General features: G+C 34.6%; 2 protein-coding genes across 7 annotated transcripts; one reads left to right on the top strand and one right to left on the bottom strand.

Moving 5' to 3' along the window:
* The first annotated feature begins 1,892 nt into the window (after positions 1-1,892).
* LOC120091914 (diacylglycerol kinase 5-like) lies at positions 1,893-9,856 on the top strand. 4 transcript variants are annotated; one of them, XM_039050081.1, is made up of 13 exons: positions 1,893-2,048; positions 2,993-3,197; positions 3,287-3,409; positions 3,565-3,693; positions 4,881-4,966; positions 5,451-5,547; positions 6,636-6,684; positions 7,369-7,451; positions 8,125-8,192; positions 8,598-8,672; positions 8,841-8,928; positions 9,022-9,138; positions 9,272-9,856. In XM_039050081.1, the coding sequence occupies exons 2-13, from the start codon at positions 3,003-3,005 to the stop codon at positions 9,596-9,598; spliced, it is 1,437 nt and encodes a 478-aa protein (XP_038906009.1). In that variant the 5' UTR covers positions 1,893-2,048; positions 2,993-3,002; the 3' UTR covers positions 9,599-9,856. The 4 variants fall into 4 exon arrangements, with proteins under 4 accessions (XP_038906009.1, XP_038906010.1, XP_038906011.1 ...); XM_039050082.1 differs by lacking the exon at positions 1,893-2,048 and adding an exon at positions 2,061-2,282; XM_039050083.1 differs by lacking the exon at positions 1,893-2,048 and adding an exon at positions 2,061-2,282 and having other exon boundaries at positions 2,977-3,197.
* Positions 9,857-12,571: 2,715 nt separating this feature from the next.
* LOC120090959 (malonate--CoA ligase) lies at positions 12,572-26,041 on the bottom strand. 3 transcript variants are annotated; one of them, XM_039048688.1, is made up of 18 exons: positions 25,569-25,709; positions 25,159-25,272; positions 24,540-24,709; positions 23,984-24,142; positions 23,620-23,818; positions 23,447-23,535; positions 23,246-23,315; positions 23,091-23,143; positions 22,895-23,002; positions 22,136-22,234; positions 21,813-21,905; positions 21,618-21,695; positions 14,770-14,874; positions 14,332-14,422; positions 13,400-13,473; positions 13,099-13,278; positions 12,942-12,995; positions 12,572-12,861 (listed from the first exon to the last, which is right to left on the bottom strand). In XM_039048688.1, exons 3-18 carry the CDS (start codon positions 24,687-24,689, stop codon positions 12,817-12,819), a joined length of 1,647 nt encoding a protein of 548 aa, XP_038904616.1. In that variant the 5' UTR covers positions 24,690-24,709; positions 25,159-25,272; positions 25,569-25,709; the 3' UTR covers positions 12,572-12,816. The 3 variants fall into 3 exon arrangements, with proteins under 3 accessions (XP_038904616.1, XP_038904617.1, XP_038904615.1); XM_039048689.1 differs by having other exon boundaries at positions 25,159-25,218; positions 25,569-25,586; XM_039048687.1 differs by lacking the exon at positions 25,159-25,272 and having other exon boundaries at positions 25,569-26,041.
* Positions 26,042-27,177: the final 1,136 nt, after the last annotated feature.

Genomic DNA, 27,177 nt, shown 5'->3' with positions numbered 1-27,177 from the left:
GTATTTAGTAACAATCAACATTCAATTAGTAACTTATTTTAAAGGAAAACATGTTTATATCATTTATAAGTATGAGTAAAAATATATTAACAATATATCATATGCAACACATGAGCGTATCAAACAATACTAGAAAGTAAAATAAATTCCAAAATTGAAATTTATAATTGTTAGTGGTCAAGTCATCTCATCCTTGATGCTTTTTGTGCTAGTTGATTTACATTATCCCCACCAAGGTTTTAGAATGGAAAAAAAAAAAAAATAGTTACTTTTAAAATAGTCGTGGTTCAAAAATACTTAAAAAGTTGTTTTTTTTTTCTTTGAAAAAATGTCTAAATCTACATTTAGGAAGTTTTGTTAGATTTTTTTTTTTTTTTTTACTAAAATACCATCATTTATTATTTTTCTATTTATCCCTCAACTACTTCTATTCCTATAAATAAGTACAACTAATAAACAAAACCTAAACAAATATAAAATAATTATAGCGAATTTTTTTCAAGTGTATCAAATGTATATCAACAATGTATAAGTGTATCAGATGTATATTAGTAGTGTATAAAGGGATATCAAAGGGTTTCAAGTATATCAGGTGTATCAGATATATCAAGTGTATCAAGTGTATTGGGTGTATCAGGTATATCGGGTATATCAGGTATATCCGTACTTTTTTTGAATTCATGGGCTTGACTTGTTTTTTTTACCATTTTGCCAAAAGTAAAAAGTTTGGGTAATAGACCTAATTTTTAAAACTTAATTTGTCAAATCTGCAAGAAGTCCTATTTTAAAACTATATATTCGTTAGAATGTTGAGAAAAAAATTAAGACTAAAAAAATGACAACTTAGAATGAAAATTGAAACCTGAACAAGTCACACCCTCGCACCGTTTTAAGTCATTACTGTAATTGTTAAAGATCCCAAATTTACTTCAAGCATAGTTCGAGATGTTTATGAAAGATTAAAAATGTTATTGCATCTCTTGATGTTATTTTTTAAACAAAGTGTAAAGTTTGAGGGGTCGTCTATTTCATGGGAATCAAAGATTCCCTTATGAATGGGCATCTACATTGCCGCATATGTTTTGGGATAAAGTAAGATGTGGAGATATCACAATAGTTTTCGATGACTTCTTAAAATATGGATTTTCTAGATTGTTACGCTGGGGCATCCTCTTTTTATCCTTTTACCCTTTTTCTTATATATATATATCACTTTCTTTTATTTGCGTTTTGTAATTAATAAATATTGTCAACCATATACTAACATTCTTCTAGATATATGGTAGTTACCTTTATTCTTTTTTAAGATATTTAAATTCAAATTCAAACTAATATTTATTTTATATAAAAAAAATTGTTGGAGAAAATAACACAATAAAAATAATATAAATTTTATTAATTTAAAAAATTCAAATTATTAAAAAACAAATATATTACCTAAATTAAAATTATATTAAATTAATATAAATATAATTAATAAATAACAATAATATCCTTGAAAAATTATCTAAATGTAAGACATTTTCAAATAGAAATCCTACTAAACAAATCCAAATATCAAAAGATTCTTCAATAACAATCTTACAAAAACAAACATGATTATCTAAATATATCATACATCTAAAATTCAAAACATCTATCATCTATGTATTCAAAGGTTTAGGAGCAATTACAATTAATTAAATAATTAATTAATTTAGTTTTTGGGACAACAATTTAATCTTTTTTAGATGAAACTTACTTTCATATGATGGAATCAAAGGGACAATTTATTTTATTTTATTATTTTTTAGGACAACTTTAATCTTCCTTTCTAGATGAAACCTTGAAGAACTTTATGTTCGGTTTTGTGGAAACTTTATTCGTTATAATATTTTATTGCTATATTTACTCTGCGTATCATTTATCAACGTCAGGTATGCCAAATAATTCAATACAATTTCCACACGCGACGCCATCATCATCTGAAAAAAAAGCTCAAAATGGCTGTTGATAATGGCGTTGGCGCGAAGACGATTAATAATTTAAGACGAAAAAAGGCAAAGCAGGTGAACCCATTTCTCACCTCTCTTTCCTTTAATTTCCTTTACGTTCGTTGAAAATGTTAGGAATACGAAAACGCAAAGAAATTTCCCTTCTTCTTCTCTTTTCTTCTTCTTATTGCTTACTGTTACACCGTCGAAAACGACCCACAAATTTTCCCTCCATAATTGCTTCTGTTTTAAGCTATCATTGAATCTTTCACTTCGTATCTTGAATCTCCCCAAGAAATTCTTTTCCAGGTATACAAGGTGTCTCTTGCTTTCGTCTCCTTAATCGTCTATCTTTTACTATGCATCTGATTCCATTATCTTGATTGTGACCTATTTTTTCTTTCTTATTTTGGTCGAATTCCTTTACTTCTGCATCACACGCATATGGGTTTATACTAAATTTGTATTTTGATTCTTAATTTTGGGGGTTTTCTGTTTTTTTGACGTTTATAATTGCTGGAAATTGAAGTTTCTGCCCCTCGTTTTCTAAGTGATGGAGGAATTTCTTTTTCATGTTGTGTCTCGTTCAGCGGAGAGAGTTAAAGGGAAGTATGTCCACCTCCTAAATTGTCCTACAATTATTGATTTGTAGCAAGATATTCACCTTGCTACATTCCTGACTTCGTTTCTAGAAGGAGAATATGTTGTATATTCTGAATATTTTGTGTCATAATTTGCCCAAGGTGGACAAAGGGGTTATCCAGCTACTCAATGTTGACCACCATAAATGTTGTTGAGTGATTCCATTTGTGTCGTCTATATGGTAAAGGTCAAAACATCGACCCTTTTTTCGTCTGGAAAAGTCAATGGTCTTTTTATGAGTACACTAAGTGGTACAATGGTTGGAAATTTCTAGTTTGAAATACTTCTCAAGTTTGAGTTGTAAGGCATGTGGTGTTTTAATCATAAGTTCGTTCAGTACTATATTAATACCTTGTAAAAGATTTTCTCTGCAACAGGCTTTTAGCTATGGGGAGTTTCATGTCTGAGATTAACTTGAAGGACTTCTACATTCCAAACTATATTTTGTCAATTGGATCAGAGGTGGAAAGAGTTAGCCATCTCCCTGTTTGTCCAGTTATTGTTTTCATTAACTCCAAAAGTGGCGGTCAGCTTGGAGGCGAACTCCTTGTCAGATATCGTGCTCTTCTCAACAAAAATCAGGTAAATTGATCTACGTTAATGCAGGATATTATTGGTATTTTGAGTTCTTTATGGTCATGGATGTTAAAATTTGAGGCAACTTTATTCAGGTTTTTGATCTGGGAGAGAGTCGCCCTGACAAGGTGCTACATCAACTTTATCATAACTTTGGCATGCTCAAGGACAATGGAGATCTTTTGGCTGCACATATCGAAAAGAATCTTAGATTAATTGTGAGTTACTTGTGAAGTCGTGATTTCTCTTGTATTTGTCTGCCGGTGAGAATACGTGATTGAGCGTCTCTTATAGTTTCCATTATTGAGACCATAAGCTGTCAATTATCTCCGATCTCTGCTCCTTGCTCTTAACATGTAATTCTAATTATTAGGTTGCAGGTGGAGATGGTACTGCAAGCTGGCTTCTGGGAGTCGTTTCTGATATGAAACTGCCTCAGCCACCTTCAATTGCTACTGTGCCATTGGGAACTGGAAACAACCTTCACTTTTCCTTTGGATGGGTATATTTTTTTTTCTTTATTATACTGTGATTTTGATATTTTTTGCCATCTATATGCTTAATAATGATTCTTCTCGTGTTATCTAAAAGCTATGATCTTTGTATTCACTGGATTAAATAAAATGATAATGGATCAAAAAATCTCAACTTGAATGTTTTGTTCAGTATTTGACTTTGGAATATTAATCGTTTCACTGGAAGATGTTCTAATGGTCTTATCAAGTATAATCTCTGACAAAAGCAATCATGGTTTATCTCCTGGCAAGACATTTAGGGCCTATTTGGTAGAGAATTTGAAAACAAGGGATTAAATGAAAACAGAGTTTTATTTCATGTTTTCAGATATGTATTTGGTTGTAAAATTCAGAAATTGAATTCTAATTTAAATAATTGCAAACTAGTTGTAGTTACCCACTAAATATTAGTTGATAATAAACTATTTTTAATTTATTTATGAACATGTTTTATGTAAAAAAAAAAAATTGTAAAATTATTATTCTATAATAATATATAATTTATAGGATAAATTGAAATTTTTGTCCATATAGTTTGGAAGAAGTTAAAATTTAGGTCTTATGATTAATTTGAATCTACCCCTATGATTTGATAAAAGTTTCATAAATAATTCCTCTGGTAGAGATTATTTAAAATGACTTAACAAACCATAGAGGCTATATGTGAAGTTCTATCAAACCATAGGAACTAAAATCTAAATTTTAAAACCATATGGACCAACTTATCCTAACCATAGGGACCAAATTTGAAATTTATTCTAATTTATATTATATTTCATAATAAATATTTTAATTTTTAAAAATTGAATTGAATTTATAACATGATATGTACTATATTTCTAAATGTTTTTACCATTATTTAATATAATTATGCATTTTAAATTTTAAAATTCAAATTCAGGATACAATGAAAACATAAAAATGTTGTTTTTAGAATTTACACTGTTTGGATCACAAAATCCGAAAACAGTTTTCAGAAACAGAATTCGGGTTGTCTCTCAAACACTTATTCACTTAATTCAGTAAATCTGAAAACATAAAATAGAATTTGGATTGCGAACCAAACAGGCGCTTCGCATCCAAGTTGTGCTTTCTGCTTTCTGTGTACATTATTCTTGGTGCCTGGACTCATCAAAGTCTGAATTTGAAAAGAGTAACTGTTATTAATTTACAGGGAAAGAAAAATCCCGGCACAGACAGTCAATCCGTTGAATCATTTTTGAGTCAAGTAAGGAGTGCAAGAGAAATGAAGATTGATAGGTAATACGTCTATAAACATCCAAATCCAAGCATGTTTATTAAAATTTTCTTTTGTTCTAGCATGACCAAACAATAATGTAGTGTAAGGGTGTAGGATGTACGTGTACTTAAACATTGTCGTGACACATTTTTATCAAGTAAAGCGTCCTGAAATAATATGATAAGTTCTCAACTAACATCACCAATGGATGTGCAGACTAAGGAGTTATCTAATGGATCGAAGCTTAGATAGTTGTTGAATGATACTGGTATTACCAAGTTATACCATTTTAGATCAACTAGTCATTATCTTATTCAATAACTTTCTATCAATTTTTGGGGGCTGCTGCTTTGGTATAGCTGTAGATCAGAAACTTTGGTGTTCAGAATTAGGATAGTGCAATTTTTATCATTGCACATGTTTACTGTCTTTTACAGAATTGTCTGTTTAATAAGAATGACATTGTCATTGTTTACTTCATTAACTCAATTTTTTTCATTCCAGTTGGCATATTCTCATGAGAATGCGAAGTCCAAAGGAAGGTTCTTCTGATTCTATTGCACCTCTCGAACTGCCTCACTGTTTGCATGCATTCCATCAGGTATCCAGCCTGACAAACAAACTATAGTAAACTCGTCTTGGTTCTTATGTTAAATGAAAATTCATCTTTTGATTATTTCAACTGCTTAAATGTTCAGCATGTTGAAACTATTCTGACTCAAGCACTAATGCTCATAATCCATCAGTAGGAAACGAAAATTTTTTACTAGAAAAATGGTGTACCTAAAGTAAGGATAAAAATGTCACCCGAGGGGAGAAGAACACTCTGATTGGTCCTATTGAACTCTGAAATTAAATTCCTGGATTGATTGAAAAGAAAAGTTATAAGAATTGAAAAGAGAATAGCTAACTGTACTTGTACACCTCAAGAATGCGCACCTACAGGTTTTTACATTGTTTTTCATCATAATGGAAATAAATTCAATTCAACTAATTGGTTTGGATCAAGATTTAAAAAGAAGTTAAGAATTAGCATTTCAAAACATCAAGTACTTTATTTTTGTAAAAGCAACATTAAGTACTTATTAGTTCTTACTCCAATTGGAGTTTGAGTTTTAGGATAGTATCTTAATTACTATTAGACTAGGAAATAAAACAAGCCTGTATTAGGATTTCTCAATTGCTGCAAGAATTTATCACTTATTATCCTTTTGTTATTCTTTAATACTAGAGATTTTCAATTGCGCATTAGCGGTTGTGCTTGAGTTTGCTACCATTTTATTGGGGTTATTTTGTTCCATTCAGGCAATTAAATTCAGTGTTTGAAGATTGTATTTAAAATATTTTCACACCCAATTAACTGTCAGAAAAGCTTCGTCTTTTAGTGCTAGATTAACTGAAATCACTTTTTTTTAAAAAATGTTTCTGCAACTGAGAATCATTCTATAAGACCTTTTGCATGAATTCATTAATGATTAGACCATTAAATTTATTTATTTATTTTTACTTCAAATACTTGGTTGAAAATTTGTGCAACCCTTTGTGATTGAGCAAAGAGACAGGATATGGTGGGTTTCTAAAAAAATAATTAATATCAAACATGGTTATCTTATCATTGTGGACACTATGTGACCTTTTTTGGTTTGACATTGCGTTCTGTGCTTTTTACCTTGTTTTGGCTATTTTCAGGACAATTGGCATGTATTTCGTGGTGGATTTTGGAATTACTTCAGTATTGGTAAGAATTTTTTTTGCTTCGACACACTCTACAATTCACTGAATCAATATGCAATGCGATAAGAAATATATTGTTAACAAGGTTAATTCTCAGGTAGAGACATTTACTTTGTTTCTGATTGTCTGATTTAGTTGAATAACATGGGTTTTAAATCATGTGGCTTCATGGATTTTAAATCATGTGGCTTCATTTGATTGAGCTCTGGGTTTAGATAAGCAAGCCTCCAACACTATCAGTTATTTTTTTTTTACCATGTATACTTTTCTGATTTCAACGACAGATTTAAGTCGTTCAAATTCTGCAGCCATGATGTTTTTACATGCCCCCACAGATAATTTTGACTTTCTGTCAACTACTGAGCGAGCTAATAAGCGAAAGTGACTAGCTCTTTAGCTTTATTTGACTAAGCACAATTCAAGAATAGCCCTATAGCATAACCCTCCTACATTGTCATAGCCGTGATAGCAATGTTTAATAATGATATGGTGTCGTATTACTAGAATTTGAAACTTGACCTTGATATGGAGGACAATTAGAACAGATTAGATAACTATTTTACAAAAGACAATGGTAGCACACACCTTGTAGAATGATGAAGCTCAATTTTACTTATCTGGCAATTACAAGTATACGTAAAAATACACAAATTGAGTTCCTCAGAAATTTGATGAATGGTTTATACAGGAATGGATGCTCAGGTATCATATGCGTTTCACTCTGAGAGAAAGTTGCATCCAGAAAATTTTAAGAATCAATTAACTAATCAGGTATTGACTTATTTTTCCTTTCAAGCTTGGCACGACTTAAATTTATAATTAAGATTTGCACAAGAAATGACCAATTATTTTTCACTGTTAAATATTTTTCCTGTGCCAAGTAAATTTGATCGTTCTAAGTGCGGAGGGAGCCTCGCAGTTGCAAATTGTTGACAATCCAAGACCTTTCCTGATGTCTGTAGTACTAGAATATGATAACCCAAACTTGTTGAATATAAATGGTAATGGAATTGCAAGATAAACTAAGTAATGAGATACTTGGACTCTCCTAATCTCTTGAGATCACTCTCAAGCCCTAATCCACTCAACAAAATATTCTCTCTTTCCTCCTTCCCTATGACTCACTGCATTTATAACCACACTTTCCTAACAAACTACTTAGCTGATTACCAATATGACCTTAATATCCCTCTAATACCCTTCCTATCAGAATATTGTCCGAAAAGAAATCTATTTTATATTTAAATTATCAATGATCTAGTAGTAGTCTTGCTAGACATTTAGCATGTTGTGTCTCATGATTATAACCATCCAACATTAAATGATGGGTACCTGCATGTTTTGCTTATCTATAATGTTCTAGGTTAGCATGTGCTTCAATTGTTTTAATTAGGCGTCTTTACCAATACATTTGTTGTTATATTGTCTCTTTTGGCTGTGGCAGAAAGCATATCTGAAGATTGCTTGTAAACAAGGATGGTTTGTTTCTCCTTTATGCCATCCTACTTCCAGGTATGTCTTTGATACATCTTTGTACGATTATTTAGGCAATGGTCACCTACATATAGCGTGTTACATCCCACACCACGATAATCTTGACTTGATAAGAGTTACGTGTGCATAAACTATCCCCAACATCCATAATTATTTAAAAAGAACAAATATGATAGTTTTACCTATATTTCTGAACCTTGGGTCATGTTATCCGCCTTAGTTTAATGGCCAATAAAATCCAATATAAAATATCAGATTTCCACTTGCTTTTTGTTTGATAAACATATTGTTTACGATGACATGAACTTTCAAGTTGCCAGTTCTTGTCTGTCAACTTGCATCAACTTTCAAGTTGCTAGTTCTTGTCTAAATCAACCTTCTTTTGCCTTCAATTGCGAGTTAGAATGAGTTGATGCAATGCAGGAACATAGCAAATCTTGCAACCGTGAAGATTATGACGAGGGACGGTATCTGGGAGGACCTTGTAATTCCCTCAAGGTGATTCAAAATAACTGTTTTCCAATTGCTTGTCCATTTTGCTATTTAATATTCCGGCATATATGAATCTTTACTTTCTGCACATGGCTGAGGTGCAAGTGATTGATCTCATTAAAAAAAATTGGAATAACATGCTTTGACACTTCCCCTTTTCAATCTCAAATGCAGTATCAGATCTATAATTTGTCTTAATTTGCCAAGTTTTTCTGGTGGACTTGATCCTTGGGGAGATCCAAGCAAAAATAAATTACGTGATGTTAGTTCCAATCTTTTTTTCCTCTTAAACCGCGAGGTGCTGTTTAGATATGCTGATTCTAATTAATATATCACACATTTTTTCACCTTACAGAGAGATCTAACTCCTCCATATGTGGATGATGGGCTTATTGAGATCGTTGGTTTTCGAAATGCCTGGCATGGGCTCGTCCTACTTGCTCCAAATGGACATGGAACTCGTCTTGGTCAGGTAACTTCAAATAAAAACTAGAATTGGCTCAGGTTCTGACACAAGAACAAACCAACACCCATTGTAAATCCTCTCTTTGATGCGATGCGAACGAAATTAACGTTGGTTGTTCCTGTTCCTATTATCAATGCAGGCAAAAAGGGTTCAGTTCGAGTTTCATAAAGGTGCAATTAACCATGCTTACATGAGAATTGATGGGGAGCCATGGAAGCAACCCCTTTCTGTGGAAGATGACAAAGTGGCCATAGAAATTAGTCATTCTGGTCGAGTCAGCATGCTCGCCAACCTACCTTGCCGAGCTAAAAGTGTGCATGACCCTTCTTCAACTCACAGTTGTGGCATCAAACATTATGTTTATAAGGACCACGAATTTGCAGAAGAATATGAGGTGGTAAGGAAGTTCGGTGCAGCTTCTACCTTTAAGTATGTGGACGCATCTGACACAGTTCATTACCAATAGGTCCTGACATCTTGGCTTTTCATGTTTTTGTGTATATGTTTCATAATCATTTGACATGATTGATGAAGGAAGTAGTTGCCTCAGCTCTAAGAGATTACTTATCATGTAGGCAGTGCAGAATAGGATCCTCTTGTCAAAAATTCCCTCCCCCGCCCCCCAATTATAGATGTATCGATATTACTGTTTAGATTCAACACCCATTGGCTATGCAAACATTTGATTCATTCATGCGAAATATTTACAAGGATGCTACCGTAAGTATCTTAAACTCCCAAGCCCTTCCTCAGGAGTCTGTTGTATGGGTCCACACATTATATTGTACATTATTTTGGGGAAAGGGTTAGGAATAGCCTTTCCAACTTTTCATCTTTCAAAATTAACAATTTTTTTAAAAACTTATTATAGTAGTTTTTCTCCGTCCATCGACCATCGAGATTTACATAAAAAAATTATCTTTACCGATTTTATATCAAATCTTACCTAATTTTTCAAATCTTTCAGTTTAAAGATACATTTTCACCCAAAATTAAGTAAGATGTTGGAGATATAAATATTGGGTAAAATTAACACTGAGATTCTATATATTTGGCCTCTCAAATCATAATTTTTTATTTGCAAACTTTGATCATCTACAAAATTTAAGAATCACAGCCCTTAAAATTATGTAAAAATTTGATATAAGATTTGGTAAAAATAATTGAATTTGGAGAAAATTTGAAAAGATTATATAGTATTCGGAAAGATTGGTAAAATCTCGGTTTTAATTTTCCAAGATGGATCAAGAAAAATTAGTTTAACAAGTTTTCAAAAAGCGTGCTAATTTTGAAAAGTGAAAACTTTAGGGTTGTTTTTGACAATTTTTCATCACTTTGAGACTTCTTTTCCTAAAATTATAATGTAAGTTAATTTAAAAATTTATTACCTAAAGTTTTGGGCAAAATTTAATTTTGTATTTAAAAGTTTCAATTTAATTTCTATAGGTCGGGTATAGTTTTTAATTTACTCCCCTATGGTTTGGACTTGGTACCAATTTAGTAACCTATGGCTAGGTGAAACTTCGCAAGTTCTTGAATTGTGTTATATGCGAAAAGAAATTATTTTTCTCATTTTTTTTTATCATCAGCCTTAATTCCTAGTACAATCAACCTAGGGTCGACCGGATAAAGGGTCAAATTAGGATGATATTAAAAAAAAAAGAAAAAAAAAATCAAAATAGTTCCAGTTTAAGAAATGGCCAAATACCTAAATCTACTGCTTTTTAAAATCTAAAAAAGGACAAACATACACTTGTTATCAATCCCTATGATTATAGTGTATTATTTAAGAACTTAACCCATTAGAGAGTTTGCCACACATATACATTATACTAAATGGAGCTAATTAACTCTTTGTCAAACTTCACGATGCCTTATATTAAAAAGAACTTAAGCTTTGGTAGATGAAGCCACATATATACCTATACAATACCTTGTAATAGCTATAATCATTGTCATACTAAATCTTATAAATAATAGAAGATAATATTGAACTACATAAATATATATCTCATATAAAAAATATGATGTACTTAAATATCTTCATCGAATCAAATCGTATAAATACAGTGTACCCGTAAATAAGTTTAAAAAAATATGCAAAGGAAGATTTTGGCATGTGCATAGAATTTAGCAACTTTACTTGCATCGTGTTTTCTCCTTGACCCATCTCCAATTCTTTTAGTTGATATAGATATCTCCTTAGAATTGAATCATCTTCTAGGGAATCATCTTCATCCAAAATGATGTCAACATTTTTAAGATTTTAAAACAAATTTAAACAAGTGTTTAAGAAACAACCATGGACACATTCCAATTGTTTTGAGAATTGAAAACACAAGAATTGATTTACAATCTAAAAGTATTTTTCCTTTTATTTATAGTAATAAAGATTTAAAAATAATTTTGAAAGTTTTTTTTTTTAAGATAAATAAAATTACACAAGATTTGAGGGATAATGTACCGGGGGGTTGAGGACTCAAGATTTGGGGATAATATACCAGCAGTACTTGATTTTCAAGATTGAAAATAATATATCAGCGTTGAATTTTTAAATTAAAATATAAATCTAATTAAAAGCTAAATTCCAACAAAATTTTCAAAGTTTAAAAATGATATACCAGTCGTACTTAATGGAAGAGTCAGATGTGGGGGCATAATTGGAGAATTAATTACGTCACGTTTTGACCATAAATCAGATAATTCAAAATATTACCATCTTTTTTCAATTGGGTGTTCTGATTTGGCCATTTTACGCAATTTCTTATTTAACACAGTTCATAAGTAGAGTTAAAAAGAACATGAAAAAAAGGTAAGAAAACGAGTGGTCATTTAGCTAAAATAGGGTTATATCTAATCATTTAGCTAAAATAGATTTACATCGAAGGAGATATGACTAAAACAAAATCACACATGAGTTGAGCAATATTATAGCTTTCTCTGTTAAATTTTGCTTTCGTCATATCTCTTCCATATCACTCCTTTTTTAGCTAAATAACCATTAGTATATTATAGTTAACATTTAGTTTGGTTGTTAATTTAGATTAATTAATGTTCAATTAGTATTTTAGAATTAATTAGTTAATTATCTCATTTTCTTGTAAGGCTATAAATAGTCAATCTAGGATTATAATCGAGAGCTTTTGATTATCTTTGTAATAGAACATTTGTTCTTTTGAAGAGTACTCGAATGGATTCCTCTACTTGACTATGGATTTGGCCTAATATTTTTTTCGTTACATTACCACTGAATTTCATACGATTCTTTCCAATTATGCTTATAAACAAAGCAAAATGACTTAAGCTAAAAACCTTATAAAATGTTAAAGCATCTTGACTTCATTTGTTATCTATTTTCTATCAATTGGTTAAAGAGATCATCGACCAAAGATCAAAGATTCATATCTCTACCTCACATCTCACATGTTGAACTCAAAGGTTAGAAAGAAGGAAAAAAAAAAGGTAGTTGAACTTTTGCAACTCACTCCCAAAATCAACTAGTTTCAATAGAGAACCATTGTTTGTTTTTTCAGTTGACTAGGAATGGTATACATTATTGAAGCTAAATAATTGCTTAATAACACAAATTACAAGTAATCAAATAATCAATACTATTACTACTACTAACAACATTTGTCTATGCCTCACTTTTCATCACCAGTAGGTCCAAATTGTCCAATAGGTTTAGTCTTCGGCTATTAGCTTCTTCTTCAAATCTTTCTTGTTGACCTGCAATTCAAGAGAAGTTTCAATCTCAATCAGACAGAACAAAAGACTGGGAAGCAATGTCTCTTGAAAATGCAACCGACCTTTCCCATTGCGTTCCGAGGCAGCGAGTCCTTCAACAATAACATGGTCGGTAACTGGAAAAGTGTGTCGTATTATTATAAGTTTATCAGATTGCCTTGACAACGTATTTACATAGAAATGACAGTTATAATAACTAAAAACTCCTCTCTGAATTACCTTGTATGGAGCAAGCTTGTCTTTAGCCCACGTGCGGAGTTCATCTAAGCTCATAGTAGGGTTGGACTCATCAGGCGTTGTCGTTTTTGTGTTAGGCTGAAGCACAATAATTGCACAGACACGTTCTCCATAGTCTTTGTCTGGTAATCCCAACACACAACATTCTACGACAGACGGATGCTACACAAAGTGATTTAGTTGGTGGTCATTTCATGTTCTTTATTCTTCCCATTTTGTGGTAGGTGTGGGCGTTGTCTTTCACTTTTCTTAAGAGAGAGAATAGAAGGGGCGATGGAGTTACCTGCAAAATCACTGATTCGATCTCTAACGCTGATAACTTATATCCCCCGACTTTCATGATATCGGCACTCAAACCTGAAACATCAGCAAAAGAAGAAAAAAGTTCAACTCATGGCATGGATTCTTGACCGTTTATCGTTACAAACACTTCAAAACAGTTTTTCAGACTATCAAGTTCTAAACAAATAGAAGGAGAATGTCGAATTAAATTTTTCTAGATGTTGAGACTAACCCCACAACATGTTGCCGGTATTAGATGGCTCACACTATCAAGAGAGTTATGACCAACACAAAATCGCACACAAGGGACCTGAATTCCTTGTCATAGTTACCCACTTTGGATATACTTATCTAAAAGTATACAAATTTACATGTCAATTCTATTGTTTATTGTCACCTGTGAACGTGGAAGCATATCACCAACTAGGAAGGTTTTAGTCAAATGTACTAAAATATGCACATAATAGCTGGCAAGAGCTTGAAGCTCATAAAGTTAACGTTTGCAAACGTGATATGAGTATGAGCATGCAAAGACATCTCTGAAATGCTTTGTTAACAACTTCTAGCTGTCAGATGCATGTACCACCCTACTCCTATAGGACTAGCAAAGATGGAGCACCAAAAGATCCCGTGACATTCTCATGCCCCCGCAAGGAAGCATGCTTTATTCAACAAGGTAGAAGATACTGCTATTGTCTAATAGGTATCAATTCATTACTTCATCACATGCTCCGTACCATAAAACATGTCATCTGATTAACAGGTTATAAAAGTGAAAGCGTGTAAAGAGCTGACAAGTATTGGTACGATTACAAAGTAGAGCAGCCAATTTATGAACTATGAACTAGAAACGCAGCATATTGGCTAAGCACTTGAAGAAGCAGGCATCTTACAAATCGAAGCACAACCACTTGTATGTTATAAGTAACTTACGTCCTAGTATGATGTAGTAACCATCTTCATCAAGTCTAGCAGCATCTCCAGTCTTGAAGAAACCACCATCAATAAACGATTCTTTGGTAACCTACAGAAAGAAAATCACAGGATTTATTTGAATCAATTACAATTCCTCCTTTTTTTCTTCTTTCTTCTTTTTCTTTTTAGTAAAGGTGCAAGTGAGGGGAGAAGATTTTATGCTAGAATGGAAGTTTCAAACTAATTGGACTTCTTCAGTTGAACTGCCACACGATTTTTCTTTTTTCTCCTTTTTGGAATTAAAAAATATGTGGAGTGGAAGATTTAAACCTCCGACCAATTAGCTCTGCTAACCTAGGTGATTCATTCTCTTCAATTCTATAACTAGTGCATTTCAGGCATATAAGAATAATACCCAATACATGGTGTCATTCATATTTCTACAATTCTACCTACCTCGGGAAGCTTCCAATATTCTTTAAACATTGAAGGACTTCTAATACACAGCTCACCCTCCAAGCTTGAATCATTAGTACTCCCATCATCTGCAACAATCTTGGCCTAACACATGCAGAGTAAAGCATATAAAAGAACGTTAAAGCGTAGTGATAGGATGTAAGGTTTCTACCTCACTATTGATATTCAGATATGCTAATAGAACCAAAATACAGGGAAACAGGTTCGAAATACAGAGTCACAAGATACATACAGCCAACTAAGAGGGCTGCTCTCTCCTCCAAGAACTTAGTTCATACACGAAATTCAAGATGACTAACCCTAACACAAAAGAGGGTATAAATACCAACATTCTCCTATTACAAGCACTACTGGGCTCAGCCCTCTACCCTTCTACCATGGGTGTAAATCTTTTTTACCCCTTCTATTATAAACATTCTTAATGGGTGGTCTAACACTACCCCTATTCAGAAGAACCACATTGTCCTTAAAGTGGAAATTTGGAAATTGTTGCTTGAATAATGCATGGGACTCCCATGTTGCTTCATGATCTGCTTGCCCTTTCCACTCGACGAGGCATTCCCACTCCTATTCAACTTCATTCCAACGCATCTGAGAGACTTTACTCGGTTCCAGGATCCATTCTAATTCATCATTCAGGAGAGATATATCCGACTGCACCACGTGGTGGCTCCCAATGGCCTTCTTCAACTGAGAGACATGGAATACTGGGTGGATTTGGGTTGTGGACGGCAGGTCCAATAAGTATGCTAGCTCACCGACTCGTCCCATAATATGAAAAGGGTAAAAAAATTTCGATATCAGCTTCTCGCAACATTTCTTCGCTAAAGACTTTTGGCTGTAGGGGCGAATTCGAAATGGTACCAGCTGTACTTAATAATAGAAGAAGACAAATAGAATCTAATTCATGTTCATGCTAACAGAAGAGCGAATCCAATACCAAGACGACTTCTTTCTCAGGAAGTGCAGCAAGTACTTGAGTCATTTTTGGGTATCCAAATAGACCCAATCTCCCATTTCAAATTGTACATCACGACGATGGGCATAACAAATTTTTTCATTTGATTTTGTGCGTGATTCAAATGGTCCTTCATAGCCACTAAGACCTCATCTCTTGTTTGTAACTATTGCTCAACCAAGTAATTTGCTATTCTCTCTGACTATCCATATGATATGACCAGGGGTGGAGCTTGCCCATATAATACCTGATAGGGAGTAGTTTTGAGTGACGTGTGGTATGATGTATTGTACCAATATTCATCCCAAGGTAAATTGTCACTCCAGGACTTCGGCTTCTCCTTACACAAACAACACAAATAGGGCTCTAAACTCTTGTTAACTATCTCCGTTTGTTTGTCCGTCTGAGGGTGATACATTGTACTTCGCTTCAATTGGGGCCCCTGCATCTGGAAATGTTCCCTCACAAATAACATGGCTACAGTCTTTGCAGAGTATGAGTGGGAAAGGGCTATGAAGTGTGCGTATTTTCTCAATTGATCCACCACGACAAAAATAACGTCGTATCCTTTCGAGCAAGGCAGACCCTCCACAAAATCCATATAGATATCTTCCCATGTCTGGTTGGGAATGGGCAGCAGTTGCAATAACCCAGCTAGAGAAAGGGCTTGTGTTTTATTTCTTTGGCAGATCACGCATTCGGCCACGTACCTCTTCACATCCGACTTCATTCCTTCCCAATACAATCAGATAATCGCTTGTATGTTTTTAAGTCTCGAATGGCCACCAATAACCGAATCATGGAAAGTGTAATAGACAAGAAGTTTGCAAAAGAACAAGGTGCCCTCTGCAAAATAACCTCCTTTGGCGCACCGTGTAACGTGGCACACTGTCACTATCGTCCACCACCCTATAGAAGATGGATTTCAGTTTCGCATCTTCCTGTACTTGTTTATCGACCACATTCAAGTCAATCAAAGACAGTACTGCAATGATATTCAGTAGTGAGGTATATCCGCGATAAAGCGCCGGCAACCTTGTTTTCAAGCCCTGCACGGTAGAAAATCTCAAAGTCGTAACCCATCAGCTTGGTGAACCACTTCTGAACTCCCGATGGAATTTCTCGCTGTTCAAGTATGTGCCTGAGAGCCTTCTAATCGGTGTACATTGTAAATTGATGCCCTAAGAGGTAATGATGCCATTTTTCCACGGCCAATACTATAGTCATCAACTCCCTCTTGTAAACCGACTTGTCCTTGGCCACCGGCGATAATTGTTGGCTGAAAAAGGCTATGGGCCTCTTGTTTTGAGATAGAACCGCCCCCAGTTCGGTTCCCGAGGCATCTGTCTCAATCTCAAAAGGAAGGCTGAAATCTCGTAAAGCTAAAATGAGCAAGGTGATCATGGCCTTCTTTTAAGGCTTCGAATGCCTGGTAGCCTCCCCAGACCAAATAAATCTATTCTTTTTTGTCAATCGTGTTAACAGTACGGTTATGGCCCCATAATTGGCCACAAAGCGTCTGTAATATCCGGTTAAGCCTAGAAATCCTCTCAATTCCTTCACATTCCGTGGAATGGACCATTGCACCATGGCACGAACTTTTTCCTCATCTGCTTCCACCCCTCTGGCTAAAACCCAATGTCCTAGATACTCAATTCTATCTTTCACAAACTGGCACTTCTTCTTATTTGCGTACAAACAGTGCTCACGGAGGAGCCAAAAAACCATCGTCAATTGTTCCAGACTATGAAGCATAGACACAGATACGGCTACATGATACGGATACGACCAGATACGGCGATTCGTCAATTTCTAAAAAACTAAGATACGGGTACATCTAAGGATGCGTTATTTTTTATATATTTTTTTAATACATATATTTCTAAAAATTGAGGATACTAATACGTTGAAGATACATTTTTTTTTCTTTAAAAAAAATCTAGGATATAGATAAATTTAGCATACAAGTTAATAACAATAGCACAAAATAGAATACAAACACTGAAATACAATACAAAAAAAGCAACATCTAAGATGTTGAAGTACAATAGTTAATAAAATGCAATAGAAAAGTGACTCATATTGCAAAGAAGAAGAAGAAGAATATTAAAGAGAGAAGTATGAAGATAAACGAAGAACTTATTGTTGAAGATATCCAAATGGTTTATATTTTGGTGGACTTTGTGGGGACTCAAATGTGAAGATGGAGATTAGATGATTCTAGTCTAGGGTTTGGTCCGTTATTTATTTTTTATTCTTTTAGTTTTGGACTCGAGTAGTGAGCTTTTTAAATAGGTTGCTTAATTTTAGATTGGGAAAGATTAGATAAGTTACTTGTTTTTTTTCTTTAAAAAGTCAAAAAGTACGCATATAAATAGATACGTCAAATCGCGTATCAGATATGTATCTGGAAAGTATCTGAAAGTATAGATACGTCAAATCGTGTGTCAGATAAGTATCTGGGAAGTATCTGGAAGTATCGGTATCTGATACGTGTCTGATACTGATTCTTTGCCTCACATGAAGTATCTATACTTCATAGGTTCCAGATGTGTTGCCATGTCAATGTTGTACACCAGAATATCATCAAAGAAAACGAGCAAGAATTTATGGAGGTAGGGATGAAAAACCTGATTTATGAGTGCTTGAAACATTGTCAGGGCGTTGGTTAACCCAAAGGGCATAACGAGGAATTCATAATGGCCCTCGTGCATTCTGAATGCGGTCTTCCCCATATCTTTCTATTGCACACGTATCTGGTGGTATCTCGATTTCAGATCTATTTTGGAGAAAACCCAAGCACCATTGAGTTCGTCCAACAACTTGTCAATCATGGGAATAGGGAACTTATCTGGTACCGTTGCTTGATTCAACGCTCGATAATCTACACAAAAACGGCCACTCCCATCTTTTTTCTTTACTAAAATCACGGGGCTCGAGAAAGGACTAACGCTCGGCCGTATGATCCCTGAAGTCATCATCTCGTCGATCAACGTTTTTATTTCTGTTTTTTGTGCATGTGGATAGTGGTAGGGTCTTACATTGATCAGGCCAGTATTTGTTTTTAACTAAATGCGGTGGTCTATATGTCGCACTGGCGATAACCCCTCGGGCATATTGAACATATCTTCAAACTCTGCCTGTAACAGGTCAAGCTCGAGCTAGAGTTCCGCTATGCTGTCTATGAGCATGAGTTCCCGGTCTTCACGTGGGATTCCCATGGCTCGAAAATCAATCAAGAACCCCTGATCATCCAGATGCCACGTCTTGGCTAACATCTTAAATGAAATTTCCACGTGGGCTAACGTCGAGTCCCCCTTGACCACCACTTTCAACTCTCCCACCGTGAACATCATGGTGAGTTCCTTCCAATCCACCGTCATCGCTCCATGCCCACCATCGACTTCAGATAGAGTTCTACCACCGGGCTAACTTCTAGCATGCGATCCTCCATGACGACGTTCTCCATCTCCGTGTCGTCAAGGTCGTTTGCCACCACACACAAACGTAACTTTTTTTTCTTACAGTGAGGGCCTTTGCCGAACGGCTCATCACAGCGATAACACAAACCCTTTTCCCTTCAAGCTTGCAGTTTCCAGTCTGTCCACTTGTGAAACTAAGGGTCTCGGCGATTCGCTCCAAATGTAGGGACTGAGGAAGGGATTTTTTTTCTGCCAACGTGACAGTATGCGTCACTATCCCGTCCGTATTCTTAGCCATTGGTTTTTTAGTCGATTTCCATTCTTTCCCATACATTCCTTGGGACGATTGGGCCGCTTGAATCCGATCCTCTACTAATTGGGCCACATCCATCGTTTCCTCTAGGCCCACGGGCCTCATGGAGAAAACTTCCACTCTGATCACCGGGTCCAGGCCGTTTGTAAACGTGCTCGTCAAGACATCTTCTGCCAAGTCCGGCAACGGGGCCGACAACTCTTCAAATTTCTGTACATACTCTACAACCGTACCTTCTTGTTTGATCGCCAAAAATCGGGCACACGACGTTCCCCTCTGATGCAGTTGGAAATGGTCATAAATCCTTCGTTTCAACTCCCTCCACGATTTGGACTTCCTTTGATTTTCTGCCCAACAAAACCAGTTCAACGCCTTTCCCTCCATACTCACAATCGTTATTTTTAGTTTTTCCTTTTCAGTCAGAAGGTGTAGTTGGAAGTAATGTTCCACTCGGAAGAACCATCCATCCAGATCCTTCCCATTGAACACCAACATCTCTAGCTTTTTGAACTTAATCCTCTCTTACCTCCAATCCCTCCTTCAGTTGGGAAGTCTCTCCTTCTCCTACATCATCATTCTCCTCTGACTCTTCCTCTGTTCAAGTTTTCCTCTTGCCAGTGGTGACTTCGGCTATCTCCGATGGACCCTGAGGATGACGGCGTTCTCCATGTATTTCCTCAAGTAGGTAATACATTTTCTCTACCGATTTCTCCGGTGCTCCCAACCTATGGTGTTCCTGTTTGATACTCCCGATATCAGCCTCCGTTGCACTCAACCGCTCTTCGATTTGTTTTTGCGTCATTTTCGTCCACCTCCCCAAGTTGTTCGAATGGCTCTGATAACACTTGTAAGGATATTCAGATATGCTAATAGAACAAAATACAGGGGAAACAGGTTCGAAATATAGAGTCACAAGATACCTACAGCCAACTAAGAGGGCTGCTCTCTCCTCCAAGAACTCAGTTTATACACAAAATTCAAGATAACTAACCTTAACACAGAAGAAGGTATAAATACCAACATTCCCCTGTTAAAAACATTCTTAATGGGTGGTCTAACACAGGAGTAGTGTATACGATCCAATGGTAAGTAGATCTTTCACTATGACTTTAAAAGGATGGCAGAAAGTTCATCTCATTTGTCAGATGCACAGGTTAACAAACACCAGTTTACGGCCTTATTACATCTTTGCAGTTAAATTAACAGAAGTTCACAACACCCGTTAATACTATTTAATATAAATGACTATGCATGCTTTTATTATCTACACGACTGCAATATTTTCTATGATAGGAACTTATACCAAGATGCAACATGTTTAGTTTTTTATTTTATTTTATTTTTTTCCATCCTTTTTATTTCCTCTTTTAGAAGTCTATGCTCTCTCCAAAACCAGACTTTGTAGACATCAAGGCTTTCCTTAATTAAGCTCACCCAAATATTCAAACATACAACTTCTAGGTAGGTGGTATTCTGAGACCTTTAGCTTTTTTATTGTGCCAATTGGAATTGTGCAAACTTCCTTCATCAGTGCCTAAGTAGACCATTCTGTGAAAAAAATGAACAAGTGCTGGGGGAATGAATTTCAAAATCTTTGAAAGAAGGAGCTTTAACACCTTCCTAGAATTTGTAATTATTAGCTTGCCTTATTCTTTTGGATTGGGGACCCTTTTTCATTATTGTATTTGGGGCTTGTTTTTATTCTTGGGCTTGTTATTTTTTATGCCCTTGTATATCCTTTCATTTCTTTCAAAGAAACGTTAGTTTCTTATTCCAAAAACAATAATATAAAATAAAATAAGAATTTGGTATTTGTCCTTTCCTAAGGAGCCTCCTTGATAAGGGCTTCTTGAGACTACCCATCTCTTTTGATAAATACTAACAAGAAGATACTTTTGCAACTTTTGTGAGATATCGTAAAAAGATATAATATATGACTAACATTTCCTAGATGAATTCTGGGATGGGAGGAACATCTGGCAAGTAATTTATTTCTCTCCATAAATGTAACATTCTAATTCGCTAGGACAGCTGGAAATAGAAAACAGAAGTTGATACAGGAAGACAACATTCGAATGAGCAAGAAATCCATTTTCAGAACATTTTCCAGATTTTGTAAAAGGGCAGTACTAACCTCAACGCCGGGGAAGGGTTTGCCAACAGTTCCAATCTTTCTCTGACCATTTAAAGGATTTGAAATTGCCATGACAAACTAGAAAAGCATAATTGAGAAGACAATATTTTAGTGCTTTTTCTAGCAATAAAAAATAAAATGGTGTGATGTCACTTGGATACAACCTGAATAAATTCTCAAACTAAATTCACTTACTTCGGTCATACCATATCGTTCCAAAAGTTCGTGGCCAGTTACCTCCTTCCATTGTTTCATGATAGGAGGAGGGAGTGCAGAAGAGCCACACATCTGAAGGAGATGGGAGTAAATTTTAGGAACAGAAGCAGGGAACTTTGGTAGCAGGTCACAGTTAAAAGATGTTAGAAAGACCAAAGAACATACCGTAGAGGGAGTCAATTATCCTACTATACTAGACATTTACTATTTTAAAACCCCCAAAGATGCCATTATTGGGTTTGATAAATGAACTGTTCATAATTATGTAAATATCTCATGATCCTTTCTTTCCTCAAACTCACCATAAGGCGCAACTGTCTTGCAGCAGAGGCAGAAGCAAGCTGTAGCTCTGAATCCATTGCTTCATAACCTTGTAACAATCGAGCATACATGGTTGGAACCTATACATCCACGGATATTTGATTGGAAAACACTTATAATATATATAAGAACTTCTTAATATGAATAATGTGATAGGAACCCAAATATATTGAGATATAAAAGATAATGAAACTACCAGATAAACTTAAGTGTTAGAGGTACTTGAACCCTCCCAATCTTGAGATCACTCTCAAGCCCTTTTCACTCACCAAAATATTGTCGGCCTTTTCCCTTCCCCTCTCCCTCAATTTATAACAAACTATCAACTCTCAAGCTCTATTCACTCACCAATATTGACATCACTTGCTTTTTGTTCTTAATATCACTTTCTTAACTAATTGCTTATATGCCCTTAATACTCTACTTATTTCCTAATAGCACTCCTATCATTACGATGCTCAAATGTGCATATTTTTTAACCTCTAAAAGAATAATAATTCATTAATGTTGAAATAATTGACAGAAACATGTAAAATAAAGGGCATAACCAAAAAATAGTTAATTCATTAAGTCAGACAGCCGATCATTGTAAGCAAGCCAATTGGATCATATGAGAGAGTGTTAAGTTTCATAGCGCTTGTGTTTGGTAAGCTTTAGCATGTATTTTGTATTTAAAATCTAGCCATCTAGGCAGTATCACAAGAAAAATAGCATGCAAACTCAGCATAAAGACTGCTTACCCCGGTAAAAACTGTTATAGCATCATCAGACTTAGAACTCTTGGACGGATATGATTCCCGCCACCTTTTCCAGATACCACTGACACTAAATTTTGGCATAAACTCAACCTTGATTGGAAACATGAGAAAGAAACCAAAGTCAAGCTGACAAAAAAACAACCTAATTTACAAAGAAAACTCATTAAAGCTAACTTACCGTGGAACCTGCATAGATAGGAGCTAACAAGCCATTGAACAGCCCATGAACATGTGCATTACTAGTTAACATCAACAATTTTCCACTCTATTTTAAGTTGCAGAAATAAGACAATTAAAGCAATAATGTAAAAAATGAACATAATTCAAGGATATGATGCAGGGGAAGACAATGCAGAAATTGGTCAGCTGATGTATATTCCCAAGCGTTTGACAATGTGTGAACCTGAAATTAGACCAAAGGATTAAAAAAGATTTAATATCAACTATGAATGCTAGGCCTCAATACATTGTTATTAATTTTGTGAAGTGAGGTTGTTAATCATAATTTATCACAGACATATGAACATCCCATACCTGTGAAGTGATGCTTTTATGAGTGTGAACAACTCCTTTCGGTTTACCAGTTGTACCACTGGTATAAATTATCAATGCAGGATCATCACCTGCACATTTGAAATGAGAAATAAAAAACATGTTTGATGGGTACAATCCATAAGTTTACAAAGTTATTCAATCCTCTATCTTACTCAAGTTCTCTACTGTCCCCTGAAAAACTCTATCTGCATCTGCTGCATCTACTTCTATATCGGTTGATTGATCATGAGAATTCCTTTCTGAATAAATATGAGGAACAGGTGGAATAAGAGAAACTGTTGCAACTGTTTTAGCAGCAACACTTTGCATAAATTCAACATGATCTTCAGTACTCAGTATCATGGAGACCTCCTACAGTCGAGTAAACTTTTAAATACTTTTACAATTTTCCCCACCCGTAAAAATAAAAGGGAAAATAGAAATAGTTGCTAAGATGAAACTAATCAAAGTAGAACTTTCCAGTAATAATACATTAGAAGGGAGAAAAAGTAATGAGAAGGGTAGGCAAAAGCAAACCGAATCATTCAAGACATGTAAGAGCTCAGCCTCTGGATAGCTAAGTGCAAGTGGAACAGCAACGCCTCCACTGAACCAAGTTCCCAACACTCCAGCAAGAAATTCAGCCGAGGGTTTTGCTACAATGCCAATTTTAGCTCCACCAAGATGCGCATGTCCCTTCACACCATTTAATAAGATTATGAATCAATTAAGTGATTCAAAGTTGTCTAAAAAGCGATAAAGGTACACTTAATCATACTTAAAGAAAACATAGCAAGAACTACAAGTTTAGTCATTCCTCAAGCACCAAAACAATGATATATCTAGTTCAATGAATCCATTAGTAGCATTTTCTTCGGAACAAAAAAAATGTTACACTTTGAAGTTCAATATCAAACCATGTCGATGTTTTGATGTTTTATCTTCCACATCATAAGATATCAATTAGAACTTCTGCTTACTACAATCTCATGACAACAATCACTAAAGGTTCACTTCTTAATACAAATATGCCGAGCAAAGACCACAGTATCAAACTAACATATTCAGATTTCACCATATAAAGTGGACATACAGTTCGTAGATTACTGCTAGTCAAAAGATCAGATATCTTTAGTGCAGATGAGATCAGTTGTATGTAACTATGACTTTTCTGGTTAGCTCTAATAGCGACATTCTCACGACAAGTCGAACCATGCTTTGCAGCTGATTTGACCACCTCCATGAAGGTATAAGAACTTAATACTGCATAACATGAGGAGAAAACAATAATCAGAATAAGAACAGGTAAAACAGTTATGCAAAACAGTTAAGACTAACTTCTATACTTCCAAATTGGTGGAACCTAACGGATGTCATGTAACTTCATTCAGATTACCACAAAACTAGATCCCTTAAGTTCTTCACCATCTAAAAAGTTAACTGTAGAAATGCCATGATGGAGCTTCAGCTATACATTCATGGAAGCTAACAGAAATATGATCTTTTACCATACTCTAAAGAACCAGCCCCACCAAGCTAGGTAAGTGAGAGGAAACCAAAATGGGATCAATTGTCATGACTGAATAAATAGTCTCAGATTTAAGGAGATTATAGTCATTGAATAGTAGCAATGGCATGATTGAGCTTCAATTATACATTCTAACTATCTACTACAACCATCATTTTAACCATAAACTAGAAAATGAGTTCACCACGCTAGGTAAGTGGCGGAACCAAAGTGGGTTCATCGTCATAGCAGAATGATCAGTCTCCTATTGAAGAAGATTATAACCACAGTCATTTGTTGAACACCAATATTTTCCTCGCTTCAAAACACAAGAACCCATCAATAGTTCCACCCCAAATGAGTCAACGATACAACAACTCATCCCAAAAACATAAGAACAAACAAGTTACAATTAGCTAGTGACAGAGTAAATGAACGGCACGAGTTCCAAAACCAAACCCACATAACAATAACAAAAAATACAGTTCCCAAATCAAATAAGTAGAAAAAACTTTCTAAATGACCCAGAAACCAAATGAAAAAGAGCAACACAAATTTCCCATTTGTTTATGTTTTTCCACAATAAACAAACAACTAAAAAGCAAGAAAATTCACCTGAAAACAGACGAAAACGTGAAAAACAGAGCTGGGGAGTGTTCCTCCCAAGATGAAAGCAAGCAGAAGTCGATCGAATTGCAATCAAATGAGAAGGGGGAAGTGATAGATGACAAATACGAGTAAATAAGGAGGTGAGGTTATTAAATGTAGAAGAGTTCATGAAGAAAGGGTAGGTAGTTAAGAAGTAAGAAGGGGAAAATGTCGGTGAGTGGTAACTGCTTGTATACAATAATGTTATTGGTTATGGAGATGGTAGGCGGAAAAATTAATCATGTGGGAGCTGGTAAATGGCTAATAAATTGGCCGTTTGGGGTTTCTGTTTTGGGTTTTGATTTTGCTTCTCGACTTTTGCGGTTTGGAAATTCAAGTAATGGGCTTCGTGAATGGCGGATCAAGACGTTCGTCGATATCGCTATCAAAGTAATCAATTTGAGCCACCGCTAACAAATGTTGCTCATTTAAGATGCCCACTGCAAATGAAAGCTGTTTCTTTCTCGAAAAATAAAGAGAAAAGGAACCTTTTTCAAGTTTATAACTGATCGGTGGTCGACATCAGTCTGTTAACTATGAAACTGTAACTGTGCTGCTTCAATTTATCAACAAATGAGGAATCGGAAGAAAATATAAATTCTATTTTTAGATTATTCTGAATAATCATTTTCTAATGGAGTTTTAATAAATAATCATTGGACCCTTACTTACCAATAGAGTTTTTTTTTTTTTTTTTTTTTTTTAAAAAAAAAAAAGTACAATAATTATGAAGTAGGAGATTGAACCCCGATAGAAAGGTTATACCAATATCATTAGGTCAAACTCACTTTACCACTTATCAATCGAGTTTACATTTAGGATTATTATTTTTTTTTTCAAAATTCAAATGGTCCATATCTATTGGCATACAATATGAAAAGTATATATGTGCAATAAAATATAAAAAAAATTACATCATCTAATATAAACAAGTTCCAATATAAAATTAGCAACCATAACATAATTGTATCATTTAAATGTTGTTCAATTTTATTTGCAATGTTATTTGTCACTCAATTCTTTTTTTCCCCCTTCTTGGAAGAAAGAAATTTGATAGAACATTTTTTAAAAAAAAAGACGTACATCACCAATCAATCGAGAAGAGTAGATGATACCGAAACGAATAGATTATCATCCAAAAAAACAAACTTCATCCTCCAAATCGGAGGGAGAAAATGGATTAAAATGAAAATTAATAGCAACCATTGCATCCGAAAAACTATCCATCCAACCCTAAAATTAATGGGAGTCCTAAAATTATCCATTAAAAAAAAAAAAAAAAAATTCATACTCCACATACACTTGGATAGCTTCTTGACAAACCAAGTTATTCAACGAGTTAATGAACATCTCGATGGTTATTAGTCAATTCATTCACCTTAAATGATGTCAATTCAAATTTAACTAAATTATATTGGTTGAAAGCATTTTTAATGAATGAATTTTATTTGTATTAATTTTCATGTTTTTTTAAAAAATAAAATGAGTGAATTTATATTGTTTTGAAGTTTTAATAAAAATAAACGACATTAAATATAATTTCGATGTTATTTGAAATAATTGCATTTGTTTTTAA

The sequence above is a fragment of the Benincasa hispida genome, chromosome 11 (genome assembly GCF_009727055.1).
Source record: "Benincasa hispida cultivar B227 chromosome 11, ASM972705v1, whole genome shotgun sequence".
Taxonomy (NCBI): domain Eukaryota; kingdom Viridiplantae; phylum Streptophyta; class Magnoliopsida; order Cucurbitales; family Cucurbitaceae; genus Benincasa; species Benincasa hispida.
The sequence above is the reverse complement of the archived record's forward strand: the minus strand, read 5'-3'. Positions and strand labels throughout refer to the sequence as shown.